At 38.4% G+C, this 14,806-nt stretch overlaps 1 protein-coding gene across 1 annotated transcript in view; it reads left to right on the top strand.

The window, feature by feature from the left end:
* The first annotated feature begins 625 nt into the window (after positions 1-625).
* The window catches only part of oprl1 (opiate receptor-like 1), a 33,503-nt gene continuing 19,322 nt past the window's right edge, over positions 626-14,806 (top strand). Inside the window, exons 1-2 of the mRNA XM_026920113.3 lie at positions 626-939; positions 1,223-1,441. Of these exons, the coding sequence (XP_026775914.1) occupies positions 1,233-1,441 (209 nt within the window). The 5' untranslated portion in view covers positions 626-939; positions 1,223-1,232. The remainder of the gene's footprint in view (positions 940-1,222; positions 1,442-14,806) is intronic.

Genomic DNA, 14,806 nt, shown 5'->3' with positions numbered 1-14,806 from the left:
CATTTGAATGCTGGTTTTTTACTCCTTGAACCCACCCATGTACAAAAAGCTCCGCCCCCAGAACCTGGCTTGTAGAATTCAACTTGAGGTAGCATGCTAATTAGAATTAGCATTTGCAAGGACTGTTATGACATCACTTTCAAGCACACTTGGCTATTCAGGTGCATGAAAGCCAAGTTGTAACACTATAAACATATGAAATTCGGCTCATAGTGATTTATGAGAAGTTAAGAGTGAAGGTATTCTATGCTTGCTGTCTGTATCAGGCCGATGGCAAATCTGCAATGTCAAGATTCCATGCGATAAATATACAGATTTTCACAGAAAGACATTTTTTTTTCAGACACGTGGCACATTGCCAACATGGTTGATAAGAAGGAAGATGATGCTATTTATCTTTTCTGTTATTTAAGTGGCAAGGCACTTGATGAGTAACAAGTAGCTATAGGTTCCAAATGCATTAGTAAAGGCATAACTGCTCATTCTAAACAAACAAACAAACTAACAAGCTAACTAACTAACAAATAACAGCCAAGTCACTTCATTTCGTTTGTATGAATGCCTGTAATATGAGGGAGAGAGAGAGAGAGAGAGAGAGATGCTGACTGCAGATCCGAGGCGCGACTGGAGATTCGCAAGAAGAAGAAGAAGAAGCAGAAACCCATTACTGCACCTCCCCTTCCCCTTTCGCGCGAGAGAGGGAGAAAAAAAACCCCACACCGCAGCTCTCATCCTTCAGCCGTATGCAGTACTCTCGGAATTGCTTTCCGCTAAATTGCTAAATTGAAAACAAGCTGCTGAAAACCGCATGAGGTCGAGTGAATGATATGAGCAACATTAACCATCCCTTCTTGGATTCAGAGGCATCCATATGAACCTGCGTATTTGTAGTCGTCTGAAGGAGATCCTACGGATTTAAACATTTCTTCCTGCTTTACGGTATGTACCGTGCTATTAAAATGTCTTTCTGCGGCGACATTCCTCTGGAAAGCGATCTCAGACATGATTCTCTGGAATGGCGTAGTGTCAGTATTTGCTTCCAGGCATTTTAGTTACAGTGTATTTGCATGTTCATGTATTGCAGTACTGGTTTGTTAAGGCTATTGACGCCTTTTATAAATCGACTACAGCCAGATGCCTGAGCCTGCTGAACGAGTGATTTTATTCGTTATACACGGTAAGGACTATCTCAGAGCCCTCTTGTTTCACTCTTAACCCACAGGCGTCCCCAAATGGAGTTCATAAACGAGTCGTTGGGCTTTGGGGATCCGAGGCATATTCGGCTTTACAACGAGTCGCTGTTCCAAAACAACTTCAGTGAGTTCAGCGACGCGGACGACCTGTTCCCGCGCAGCGTGAGGATCACCATCGCACTGGTCTACATGATCGTGTGCATGGTGGGACTCGTAGGAAACTGCTTGGTGATGTATGTCATTATCAGGTAAGCCCATCTGTGTATTTGACAGAAATCAGCTGTTGACACTATCCCACGCAAACTTACTGGAAATTCATTTTGTTGGATTTGATATGTAAACCACAAATACTAACCCAGCTGAAAAAAAAAAAAAATTCAGCTTGGTCTAACTAGCTACCAGCTTCCAAAACACAGACCAAGCTGGTGGAGCTGATAGTTAGACCAAGTAAACAGCTTGGTCTAACCAGCTACCAGCTTCCAAAACACAGACCGAGCTGGTGGAGCTGATGTACCATCTTTGCCAGCTGGTAAGTTAGTTTTCAGCTTCCTTATTACTTGACTAAATTGATGAATAAACGTTTGAGTTTTCTTACCTTACTGTTATTTTCTTAAAATAATAACTTGGTTACGATGTTGCGTGAGTAGTGGTAATTGGAACTGCTTCCTTTCTATCTAGGCCTTGTCTAATCTTTTCGTTTACCATTTGGTTCAATTTATTTATATACTGATTTATAGAGGGAACGTATACTGTGGTTGGTGATTAACCTGTCCTCATTTTCGTTATGTTTACTCCCTCTTTCTGTCTCTTCCTCTATTACTTCTTCCTTAATAATTATTTTGTCAGTAGTCACAAGCAGTACACGCCTACACACCCTATAACTTCTTATCTGACCATGTTCACTGTTATGTAGTGCAAGAGTAACAGTTAGTTGACTCATTTGTGTGGTTATCAATGAGGTATGAATGATTCATCAGCAAACAGCCCGATCCCCCCCACCCCCACCCACTCAACATTTGTATGTTTTGTGGAAGGCTACTACCTCTTCATCCTGCTTTGAAATTTGTGCTTATACAGGCATTGGTCCTTTTGTATGCATTCAGTAAACTTGTCTTGAGTGGTTCTGTGCTACCTTTCTCTTTCCATGTTAATGTTTTGCATTTCTTCTTTGTCTGATGAAAAACATGTATCTCCAAAAAATTAATTGGTAGTTTCATGCAAAACAAATGAGAATTTAGATACTTAAAAATTAAAGATGATCTGTATAAGATCACCATATATTTTTAATTCAAAATGGACTCATGTGGCTTGTACCCAGCAAACATGGGCATATGCAACTGCATATGTCCATGTTTGCTGGGTACAATCCACATGAGTCCATTCTTATGATGGATTTCAATGAGTCACAGTTAATTCTATTTATCTCTAAAACAGGGCTGCAACAAACTGTCACACAGTCATACTATTTGACACGTGTAAATGCATGAGTTGACACTTAATTGGAAGGTTTTGGTTTAACTGTAAATCACATACTTGCTAGTAAACAAAATCTATGTCCTAGGAAAAACTGTATAACATTTTACAACTGGTTTGCCATGTTATTATTATTATTATTTTTTTTTTTACACCTTCGTATCAGTATCAGTTGTGCCAAATATGGTCGAGGTATTAACCATGACAATGCATGCTTACCAGATATGTTTTTAAGTAATACGTAACAGTCAAGCCTTTCTCTGTAAACAAAGACCAAACTTGCATGGCGCATAAGTGATCAGTATCCTTTATAACCACAGGCACATTCATGTAAACAAACTTGAACTATATGAGGACAGTGTAACAGATCATTCATTGACAAATGCAGGATTTTTGCTTTATGTTGAGAAAAGTTAAATATGACATTGTGCTTCCCCATTTTTTACATTACAAATCATTCAGTCGCACAATAAAGTTAAATTGTAATCAAATGCTCAATTAATGTAAACATCAAATAGAAATACACTCAATGGGCAGATCAGGAAAAGTTTTGCTTTTGTTTTCACAGACAAGGGGGCGGGGGGAGGTAGGGGGATTCAGGATATTTGGTTTTGGCGAACACTTCTTGCAGCCAGTGGACTAGTTAAATGAACAGATTCATTTATCAGCTTTCCATTGGGCATTTAGATGTCAACTGCTATGGGTAGACAGAGTAGTGTGCACATATTTCATATATAGAAAAAAGTGAAAATATGTCATACCAGTTGGAAAAATTAGACTACACAATAAATCTATTGTCTAAAACCCTATAAATTTGCAATTACTGTCAAAACTCATGCCAGCTTGATGGGTGGTTAATTCAGTTAACTCTGGGTGCCAATCAGGTATGCACGAAAAATAGATTTTTTATCTGTTTGGTTTTAAATTTGAATTGTTCAAGATATGCTTTGAAAATGAGGTATATTTTGTAGTCTATACTGTACTTGAGCAGTAATTCAGAAAATATGATGGGGTAGCATGTGCCCAGGATAGGTTCAGGATTCACTACTACGCTGACCAGGTTAAAGCAGTTACTGAAGCTAATTATGATGATAAATCAGCATTTTACTTATTATTAGGAATACATTATTTAAAACTAAGACAGAGCATATTCGTGAGAAAATTTTGCATACATTCAGTATCACCTTCAGTAACTGCTATATTTAATTCAAATGGTAATGCAAATTTATATATGTTGCTAACAATTTTTGAAGTAGCATGATTTGTTATGCATTGTGCATTATGGATACTGCTTTGACAAAATAATTATTTTGTGTTGTATTCAAGAAGAGTGATGTTGGAGAAATATAATTTGATAGTAAAGTCTCAATAAAAACGTATGAAAAACTTGGAAAAGCTTGTTCTAAGGTTTTGAACTGTACCATAGACCCATATAAGCATACACTATACTGAATATTACAGTTTATCTTAAACAATATGTTGACAGCAATGTATAATATATTTGTGACGAGGAGGAGGGAGGGGCCAGGCTGTGAGGATGTACGCCTGGCACTAAGTTGTCTAATCAGTGGGAGAGAGTGATAAAGGAGCGGCTGGAAACGCCTGAGGGAGAGAGAGAGAGAGAGAGAGAGAGAGAGGCGCACACGTATTTTGGTGTTTCTGTTATGTTTGAGTTCTGTTTATTATTAAAACATTACGTTTGAGTTCACTCGTTTCCTGCCTCCTCCTTGCCCGTCTTTGAAATTTGTTACATTGGTGCCGAAAGCCGTGAAGGAGGAGGGACACGCTGTCAGAGAGCCCTCGCCACAGCTCACTACAGCACTCGTTAGTAGAATTCCCTACAGGTGTGCACTCCTTACCACGCACTTTCTCCGGCTCTGCCCTCCATTCGCAACCAGCGCTCGACCACGCCCCGCTTCCACAATATTGCTTTACAATATTTTCCATTTCCATATTGGTGGTTTCTGTCCAGAGCATAATGGCACATATGCTGCACGATACATGCCTCATTCCTGAAAGGTGTCTCCAGTATCACCAGAGCTTTCCAGATAAAGAGTCATTGGAACCATCCATTTTTTTTCTTTTTCCAAAATCTGAGTTGAGCATCCTACGCAATCATATCAGAGAAGCAAAGATGATAAAAGTATATGATCTTTTATGATAAAGTAGATATTTCTTTGTGGGTAGTGCGTAATTCTTTGTTCTTTGTGGGTGCAGTGTGATTTCTAGGGATTGGGTAACATACTTTTCTTACTAATGGACTATTGTGGCTTCTTCATCCATCCAATGTCTTTTACTGTAAACAGTTGCAGCATGAGTTATTTTTGGTAGTCTTGATAGGTAGTCTTTGGTAGGCTACTCATTCATTCATTGTCAGTAAGCATTTCATTCTGGTCAGGGTGTTGGTGGATCTGGAGCCTTGGTTCATTATTGGCCGTTGTGGGCTTTTTTCTCAGTGATGGGATAAACAATGGTTTATGCAGGTGATGATTATTTATCTGGCATATTTTGTTTATTATTAAAAAAAACATCAATTAATACAAGTGTAAGTTACTTTGTTAATGATACTTATGCTGCATTCATGCCAAAATTCATGGTTTGGTGATGTTGACTAATGCGTTAATTAAATAAATTATCTATAATAACAGCATCAAAATAATAATAATAATAATAATAATAATAATAATAATTATTATTATTATTATTATTATTATTATTATTATTATTATGAAAATGAAAATACATGGGTAATACTTGGGCAAACTAAACATTATCTATTATATTATCTATTAATAAGGTACAGTCAGATCCATATATATTTGGACATTGACAGTTATTTCAGCTGTCTTTCAAACAATATAATGAACTTGAAATTAAATCATGAATATGAACTCAAAGTGCAGACTATCAGCTTTAATTTGATATTTACGTTCAAATCAGGTGAAAGGCATGGGAATTATAGCACTTTTTATATGTGGGTCCCCATTGTTAAAGGACCAAAGTTGGATGTATGTAATATGTATATAGTATGTAGTTGGACAAACTAACATAATCATAAATTCAGTTGCCATTTTTAATAATTGGTTGCAAATCCTTTGCAATCACTGACTGCCTGAAGTCTGAAACCCATAAACATCACCAGATACTCTGCAAGGCCTTTACTGCAGCTGTCTTCAGTTCCTGCTTTTTCTTGGGGCATTTTATGCCTTCAGGATTGCCTTCAGCAAGTGAAATGCATGTTCAGTTGGATTCAGTTTAGGTGATTTACTTGGCCATTGTAGAACATTTGACTTCCTTGGGTTGCTTTTTCAGTATGCTTCGGGTAATCCATCTGCACTGTGAAGCACCATCCAGTGGGTTTGTAACATTATATAATATAGCCTTATATACTTCAGAATTCATCCTGCACATCATCAATAAATTCAAGGGAACTAGTTCATGACCACTCCGTAATGAAGTGGTGCACTTCAGATCATGAGCAGTTCTTGCCCTTCTCCATACTCTTCAAGTTGATTTTTATCTCATCTATCCATAGGATGTTATTCCAGCTTTTATAAAGATGTTTTTGGCTAATGTTGTCTTGCTGTTTTTGAGGCTTACCAGTGGTTTACATCTTGTGGAAAACCCTTTGTATTTACTCTGGTGAAGACTTCTCTTGATTGTTGACACAGATACACCTGTCTCCTGTAGGGTGTTCTTGATCTTGACCTGAAGGTGTTTGTCTTCACCAGGGAAAGAATTCTTCTGTCACCCACCACACTTGTTCTCTGTAGGTGTCTGGGACTTTTGGTGTTGCTGAGGGCACGTTCTTATAAAGAATGTACTGGTACACTGTTCAGCAAATAGTTGATTTGGCAATACCTAATTATATTTTTACTATCTCTCTAATGAGGTTTTAATTTTTCAGCCTAATGATGACTTGCTTCATTGGCATTGACAGCTCTTTGGACTTCATTGGACTTATTGAGCATTAACAGCAGCTGATTCCAAATGCAAATGCCACAACCAACTCTAGAATTTTTATCTGCTTACATGTATGTGAAATAATGAGGGAACACACCTGGTCATGGAACTGCTGAGCAGCCAAGTGCTGTAATTCCTAAACCATTCACCCAATTTTGATATAAATAAAAATTTAAAGCTGAAAGTCTGCACGTTGGGCTCATATTTATTATTTAATTTCAACTCTAATATACTGTGGTGGACAGCTAAATTAACAATAACTTTGTCACTGTCCAAATATATATGGACCTAGCTTTATAGGCTTATTATGATGATTGAAAACATAATGAATGTATATTTGCATTTCATTACTGTGTTCTGTTTATCATGTCATCTGTCAAAAATCAGCCCTGATTTGATTGAACATGGTTAAGATGTTTGCTTTCTTGTATTTGTGACTTAGCTACTAAAGGAGAACAAAAGAAATTATCTATGTTGTAAGATGAGTAATGGAGCACTTGCTTATTGTGACCTAGCTTTGATCACAGTCTTGCCTCCTGTATAGATGATGATCTGTTCTGCTCATCCGGTGGTCCCTCCGTTATCAGATCGCCTGCTGCCGATTTAGTGGCAGGTGGGGGTGGGGTGGCGTCTGTAGGATGACTGTAGGGCAGACTTGGTGTCAATGGTTACATAAGATTATTGATGGAGTATGGCACAAAAGCAGTATGGAGTGGCTTTGCAATGGGTACAGTTACTAATGCTTGTACTACAGCTTTTTAAAGCTTGCTTGTAGCATGCTTTAATAGGTACATTTCACTGATGGTTTCTAAAAGAAAGGCTCATTGCATGAAACTAGAGGGTGTGCCAGAGATCATTAAGCCTGTTCTGTGTTTTCACTGTCTTTACACTTCTTCCTTTAAAGGAGGACATTTTATTAAACCCATTAAAACCCAGTAAAAAGTGATTACATGTCTTTGTTACAAACAGTGCCATTTATTTGAATAGTTTGCTTAATAAATTTAATAAGACCTTAATTATTTCATCAATAACAATTTCATTAATAACATGCTATTAATCTAACACTGTATTTGATTTTTATAAAAAGGTGCAGCTAAATCTGATCACTTTTGGATTAATTCTGGTTTCATGCTCAGGATTTTTATTGGATTATTTGTTTTTACCAGTTGTTTAAAACCAACCAAAATATTTGCAATTTTAGCCATTTTATGGGCCCACTTGTGAGTCTTTCTGTAAGTGCTGTTCATGCCTCAAGGTCATGAAGAATGTAATTAGCCAAATTCTTTTTGGAAGGATGTCTGGTTTTGTATTGCACTGCTGTGACTGGACACAACAGAGAACTGTGTCTGTGTTACAATATGTTCCACAGCCAGATGGCTGTTCTTGCACTACAAAGAAAGTAGAAACAGTGAAAACACAACATGTCCACCATAAACAGCTGAAGTGGAAAATGGCAGTGGCAGCAGAACCAGCTTTAGCAAATCTTAAATGTGGCTAATTACTTAGTTCATGCTGGGTAGTGCATTTATTTCTTTTTAATTGACAGCTTCACGAAATAACTTTAATTGGACTTCAGAGCCAGGTTTGTTTATTGTTTTATGTCTGAAATGAAGTTTGTAGAATTATGAAGGTTTCTGCCAGAGATGATAATGGTGCATCTGTTGCATCTATAAGTGGCTGCTGTACAAGAGCTCATAGTGCTGCTGCTCTCACCAGGATATCACAACCATTTGCACTAATGTACCCTCAGATGGCATTTTATGGGGGTTATAGATTTATGTCTGCAAGTATAATTTCCCCATGCCATTCACTGGACCCAGCGCACAGCTCAATAATGTTCAGTTCTTGCTCTCAGATGGCTGTTATTGTGTGTGTGTGTGTGTGTGTGTGAGTGTGTGTGTGTGTGTGTGTCCATGCATAAATTGTGTGACATTCATGCATTGTATTTAGTGTTCCCAGCTGTTTATATGCAGATACCAAATGACATCAGTAACAGTGAATGACATCTTCCGAACAATTTAACTGTCATTGTGTTCTCCAAATCTCACAGAAAGCTCTTCAAGGCCATTCTAAAAATTACATATAAACAGTGTAAATAGGTTAGGTACACCATATTCATGTTTTAAAATAGAAAATGCATTATACACTACTAACAAGAGTATGTTGGGTATGTGTTTAGAATAACATGTATATTTGTACTTATATTACAGTCATGGGAAAAAGAAAGTATACCCTCCTTTAATTCTATGTTTTTTATTTATCAGGGCCTAAATAACAATTGTGTGGTCCTCACCAGCTTCTATAAACAAATTACCTCAGGTGACAACAAAAAACACAAAAGATATCAATATGTAGTCATTTTTCCAAAAGTAAACCAGCATTCAGAAAGAACATTCAGGTGAGAAAAAAATAAGTACACCCTTCTCCATAATCATTAAGAGAGTAAGTAGCAGCCAGGTATTACTAATTAATAACTAATTACGGTTAGATAATCTTCAGGAAGTGTGACTACCTCTACAAAAGCGGAGGCCATCTCTAAACAATTTGAAATTCAACATTCTACACTGAGAAGGATTGTTTACAGTTGCCAGTCTTCCCAGAAGTGAGCGTTCCACCAAATTCAATCCAAGGTCTGAAAAACCCAAGAGATACATCATGTGACCTATGGACTTTTGTAATCACATTAAATGTTTATGGCCATTACAGCACAATCAGAAAAAGACCGCACAAGTATAGCTTTTATGGAAGGGTGGCTAGGAAAAAGCGCCTCCTCTCCAAAAAGAATATGGCAGCATGTGGCAGAATATGGCAGAATATGACTTAGGTTTGCTAAAGTTTTGCATCTGAACAAAAAAAAAATATTCTGGAACAATATCCTTTGGACTGATGAGACCAAGATGGAGATGTTTGGTAATTGTGCACAGCGCCATGTTTGGCGAAAACCAAACACAGCATATCACCACGAACACCTCATACCAACTGTCAAGCAAGGTGGTGGAGGGGTGATGATTGTTTTGTAGCCACAGGACCTGGGAATCTTGCAGTCATTGAGACAACAATGAACTCCACTTTATACCAGAATATTCCTGAGACAAAAGTGAGGCCATCTGTTCAGCAGCTTAAGCTGGGCCAAAATTGGTTCATGCAACAGGACAATGATCCCAAGCACACCAGCAAATTGATATCTGAATGGCTAAAGAAGAAAAAAAATCAAGGCATTAGAATGTCAGACCTCAGACTCATTGAGATGCTGTGCATAAATGAATGCCTTCAAATGAAGCGATGTTATAAAAAAGAATGGGCCAAAATTTCTACAAAATGATGTGAGAGCCTGACAAACTCCCACAGAAAATGTTTACTTCAAAATGCCTACATATTGAAATCTATTGTGTTTTTGTTGTTGTACTTCTTGTTGTCACCTGAGGTTATTTGTTTGTCTATAGAAGTTGGTGAGGACCACACAACTGTTATTTAGGCCCTGACAAGTAAAAACATAGAATTGATGGAAAGTGTACGTTCTTTTTCCCATGACTGGATTCTGTCTGTGTTTTTTTATTATGTTAAATGTCAATTAAAGTTTTGTACAATTAAACATAAAGATATACAAAATAGGCTTTTATGCTGTTTGTCCTCTGTTTGATCAGTTTGATTTATCTGTATGATACATACAGTATGAGCTGTATGTACTACTAAAATTATTTGCTCAGACATTTTATTAAACCTTTGTCCAATATTAATAATCTTTGTTAAGAGCCACTCTAGGGTTAGGTTGCACAGTGTAATTAAACACAAGGGATTATATGTAAGGTGGAGTGGAATGAGTATTGGGTGTCCTAAGAGTTAGCCAGGAATGAGACACACACAGGAGTTAGCTCAAAAGCACCGGCTGTCTTTGCAGCTAAATACTGTTGCCCAATGAGGTTGCCATGTTGGGACGGAAGCGGCAACACAAGGCTGATAGAGCAGCCTCTGAAGCAGAGCGGGAAGGCCTGGACTGGAGTCTGGAATGGACCAACCTGCACAGACTGGACACACACATACACACAAAACATGAAACATACTCGCATATCGCAGGTTGTAACATCTTGCTCTTACTGTCCATGGGCAATGCATTCACTCCCATTCTCCTCTCTCAAGCAGTTTCTACACTAGCTCCTCATGACCACATACTCATTACTGCTTGCATCGGACATGTCATTAAGGGGTCTTATATAATCCTTCAGTTTCCCGCTGAACTCTGCTCATCTATATGAGTTACTCAGCTTTATTATACTTGTTTATCGAATCTATTATCCTGTGTCTGACCTATGCTAGCCACATGCCATTCTGCCACTCTAGCCAAAACCCAACACAGTGCTACATCTGCAGCACCTCAACTAAGAGGTACCAACAAATAAAATCCAACAGTCTCCCTGTTACAGGTGATTCTAGACATGTGTGAAGTTTTTTCAGGCCCTGCCCCCGATTATTTATATATCTAAGCCCTCCCCACAAATTTATAAAAATCTATTTTTGTATTATATGTAAGTGTGAATGCTGATGAAAGTGGTGAAAGTGGAAAAATCCACAAACTGTCCCCACACTCCTGTCCTTTTTGTGATTTGGTTGGTTTGAACCTAACAAAGCACAAAGCTTTCCAGAATCTCCGACACAAGTCCTCTTGTCACCTGCTGCCACACAGTCTTTCTGCTCACTGCTGGTGGCAAATTAAAAGTCTTCCCTTTATGAAACCCTTACCTGATTGGCTAATTACAGTGCTGCAGCTGCACTCATTTGTGTTCATTTGAGCTTTCCTGAACCTATGATGCCGCACAGTGAGCCAGAAGAACTTTGGCAGACAAATGAATTAAAAGCGAGATGGAGTTATGTGGATGCCTTAAAATTAAGCTGGTCAGCAAACATCTGGACAGGTGTTCTCCATAGTTAAAAAATAAGTGTTCACTGATAATGTTGTGGTCTTTTCTAATGCTATAGAATTGCAGCAGGTTATATTACCCACACCAAAAAAAAAAACAAACAGATGTCTATCATCTAGCCCATAGGTGTTCTCTAAAGTTAAAAAAATAAGTGTTCACTGATAATGTTGTGGTCTTTTCTAACACTATAGAATTGCAGCACATTATATTACTCACAGCAAAAAAAAAAACAGATTTCTGTCATCTAGCCCATTTAGCTGAGGTTATAATTACTTAGTTAACTAGTTGTATTAACTTTAGTTAACAAGGAAAATGTGTGTTGTTTTGGCCAGGTTAAAAAAATTAACAGGTAGTCAAAGCCAGAGCAAGAGGTCATGGTCTTGAGTGTAAATACTGAACCTGTGCTCTACACACTGATTAGAGTTCACCCTCAGATAGCTGAATTCCTTTCATTCCTGTCACTTGCCTTCCAGGCAGATGTGGTCTAGTCAGAAAAAAATCAGAAAAATCACAATTATACAACCTCCATTATACAATCCTCAATTATAAAACCAAGTTTGTGGACACCCCTCCAAATCATTGAATTCACAGGTGGCCACAGGTGTATAAAATCAAGCACCTAGGCATGCAGACTGCTCTCAGGAGCTCAGTGAATTTAAGCGTGGTACCATGATAGGTTGCCACCTGTGCAATAAGTCCATTCGTGAAATTTCCTCACTACTAAATATTCCATGGTCAACTGTTAGTGGTATTATAACAAAGTAGAAGCAATTGGGAACAACAGCAACTCAGCCACGAAGTGGTTGGCCACGTAAAATCACAGAGCGGGGTCAGCGCATGCTGAGGCGCACAGTGCGCAGAAGTCGCCAACTTTCTGCAGAATCAATAGCTACAGACCTCCACACTTCGTATGGCCTTCAGATTAGCCCAAGAACAGTGCGTAGAGAGATTCATGGAATGGGTTTCCATGGCCGAGCAGCTGCATCCAAGCCTTACATCACCAAGTGCAATGCAAAGTGTTGGATGCAGTGGTGTAAAGCACGCCGCCACTGGACTCTAGAGCAGTGGAGACGTGTTCTCTGGAGTGACGAATCACGCCTCTCTGTCTGGCAATCCGATGGATGAGTCTGGGTTTGGCGGTTGCCAGGAGAACAGTACTTGCCTGACTGCATTGTGCCAAGTGTAAAGTTTGGTGGAGGGGGATTATGGTGTGGAGTTGTTTTTCAGGGGTTGGGGTTGGCCCCTTAGTTCCAGTGAAAGGAACTCTTAATGCTTCAGCATACCAAGACATTTTGGACAATTTCATGCTCCCAACTTTGTGGGAACAGTTTGGGGATGGCCCCTTCCTGTTTCAACATGACTGCGCACCAGTGCACAAAGCAAGGTCCATAAAGACATGGATGAGCAAGTTTGGTGTGGAGGAACTTGACTGGCCTGCACAGAGTCCTGACCTCAACCCGATAGAACACATTTGGGATGAATTAGACAGACTGCAAGCCAGGAGACTGTGAGGCATTCCAACATCAGTGCCTGCCCTCACAAATGCGCTTCTAGAAGAATGGTCAAAAATTCCCATAAACACACTCTTAAACCTTGTGGAAAGCCTTCCCAGAAGAGTTGAAGCTGTTGTAGCTGCAAAAGGGGGGCCAACTCCATATTAAACCCTACGGATTAAGAATGGGATGTCATTAAAGTTCATGTCCATGTAAAGGCAGACGTCCCAAAACTTTTGGCAATGTAGTGAACACACACAAACTTTTAGACACAAAAGTGACCATTAACATTTGCATTCAGTTGTTAAGTATTAGATTCACCCTTGCACCCTATAAACACAAATTAAATATTGTACCACACTTTTAACACCACCATAGCACTGTTGGCTTCTTCTATATGATTGGTGAGAAGGTGTTGATTAATTTTCTATAACTGCACAGTAGAGCAGACTGTAATTCAAATCACAGGTTTATATTAATGTACTCGTTCTAATATGATGATGTAGGATGTGGGATGACCATTATTTTTAACATTTACAGAAAGACTCGTGTGTCAGCACTTTATACAGTCAGTCAGTTTTCTGCCACAGAAGTCTTCACTTCAGAGGACTTTGCTTTTTCTGGTTTCTCAGTAACATGGCAAGTTGCACTTTTTTTTGTCCTATTAACTTCAAGGTAAAACAAGAACAACAAGAAGTGGCTGGTGAGACTGTTTATAGTTGTTATAATGTAGGGGTGGGTGATACTTTTCACTATCTAGAGGAAACAATATCACATATCACAATATATTATTGTTATTATTACTATTATTATTATTATTATTAGTGACAGCAAATTATGATTTGCTGGATAACTGTGTTGGGAGTGTGCTAAATGTTTTGGCTTGAGCTTCGCGTCTACTGGGTTAACTTTCGCATGTACTCTAGCCACATCCACATATTCATGCTTATGCATGGCTTTCAGGTGGTGAAATATATTCCTGGTGGTTTTATCTCTAGCTATAAGAGTGTGTTGACAAAGTATTGTATTGTTTGTATAGTATTGTTTGCTGGCTATGACCACAAACGTTGATTCCAAACCAGTGATTAGGGCCCTCCTTTTCTTGCCTTCCAGACTGATGTAGTCTGCTAGTTTTAACTAGTAATGAGGTTAACATAGGCTATATTTGAAAAAAATGGACATATACACTATATGTGAACAAAACTGACATTCAGCATTGCATGAAGACAGAGAAAGGGCAGAACAGAGACACCACATATGAAGGAATTATTCCAAGAGATATAACAAAAACAACCTTAGTTTAAAAATGTAAAAATAAAACAGTCAAAATACCAATTTGGTACTGATAGTAAACATGAGGGAAAGGATGAAAGAGAGAGCAGGATTGAGAGGCCACAAAGACTGAACAGAAAGCATTCATCCCTGATTGGAGAGATTTGACTTTGCGCACCATAAACACAAATTACAGTAAATATTGTACCACTAGTGCACTTTCAACAGTCATTTATTAGGCTTTATACCACAAAACTGTTGGATTCTCGAATTTGATAGGTTAGGTGGTGATTAATTTTCTGTAACAGCATAGCTCTGGGTAGCACTGACTGCAATAGATAGACAGATGTGCTCCTTCTAATTTATTAAAGTTGGTATAGTAAGAGCTCATTCACAGGGACTTGTTTGGTGGATACTCTAAATAATCTAAGACCAATAACAGGTGGATTGCAAACCGTGTTATATAACAAAGTGATATGGTGAAGCTTTCTGTTAA

This window comes from Pangasianodon hypophthalmus, chromosome 16 (assembly GCF_027358585.1).
Source record: "Pangasianodon hypophthalmus isolate fPanHyp1 chromosome 16, fPanHyp1.pri, whole genome shotgun sequence".
Taxonomy (NCBI): domain Eukaryota; kingdom Metazoa; phylum Chordata; class Actinopteri; order Siluriformes; family Pangasiidae; genus Pangasianodon; species Pangasianodon hypophthalmus.
This window is presented reverse-complemented; position numbering and strand designations above follow the sequence as displayed.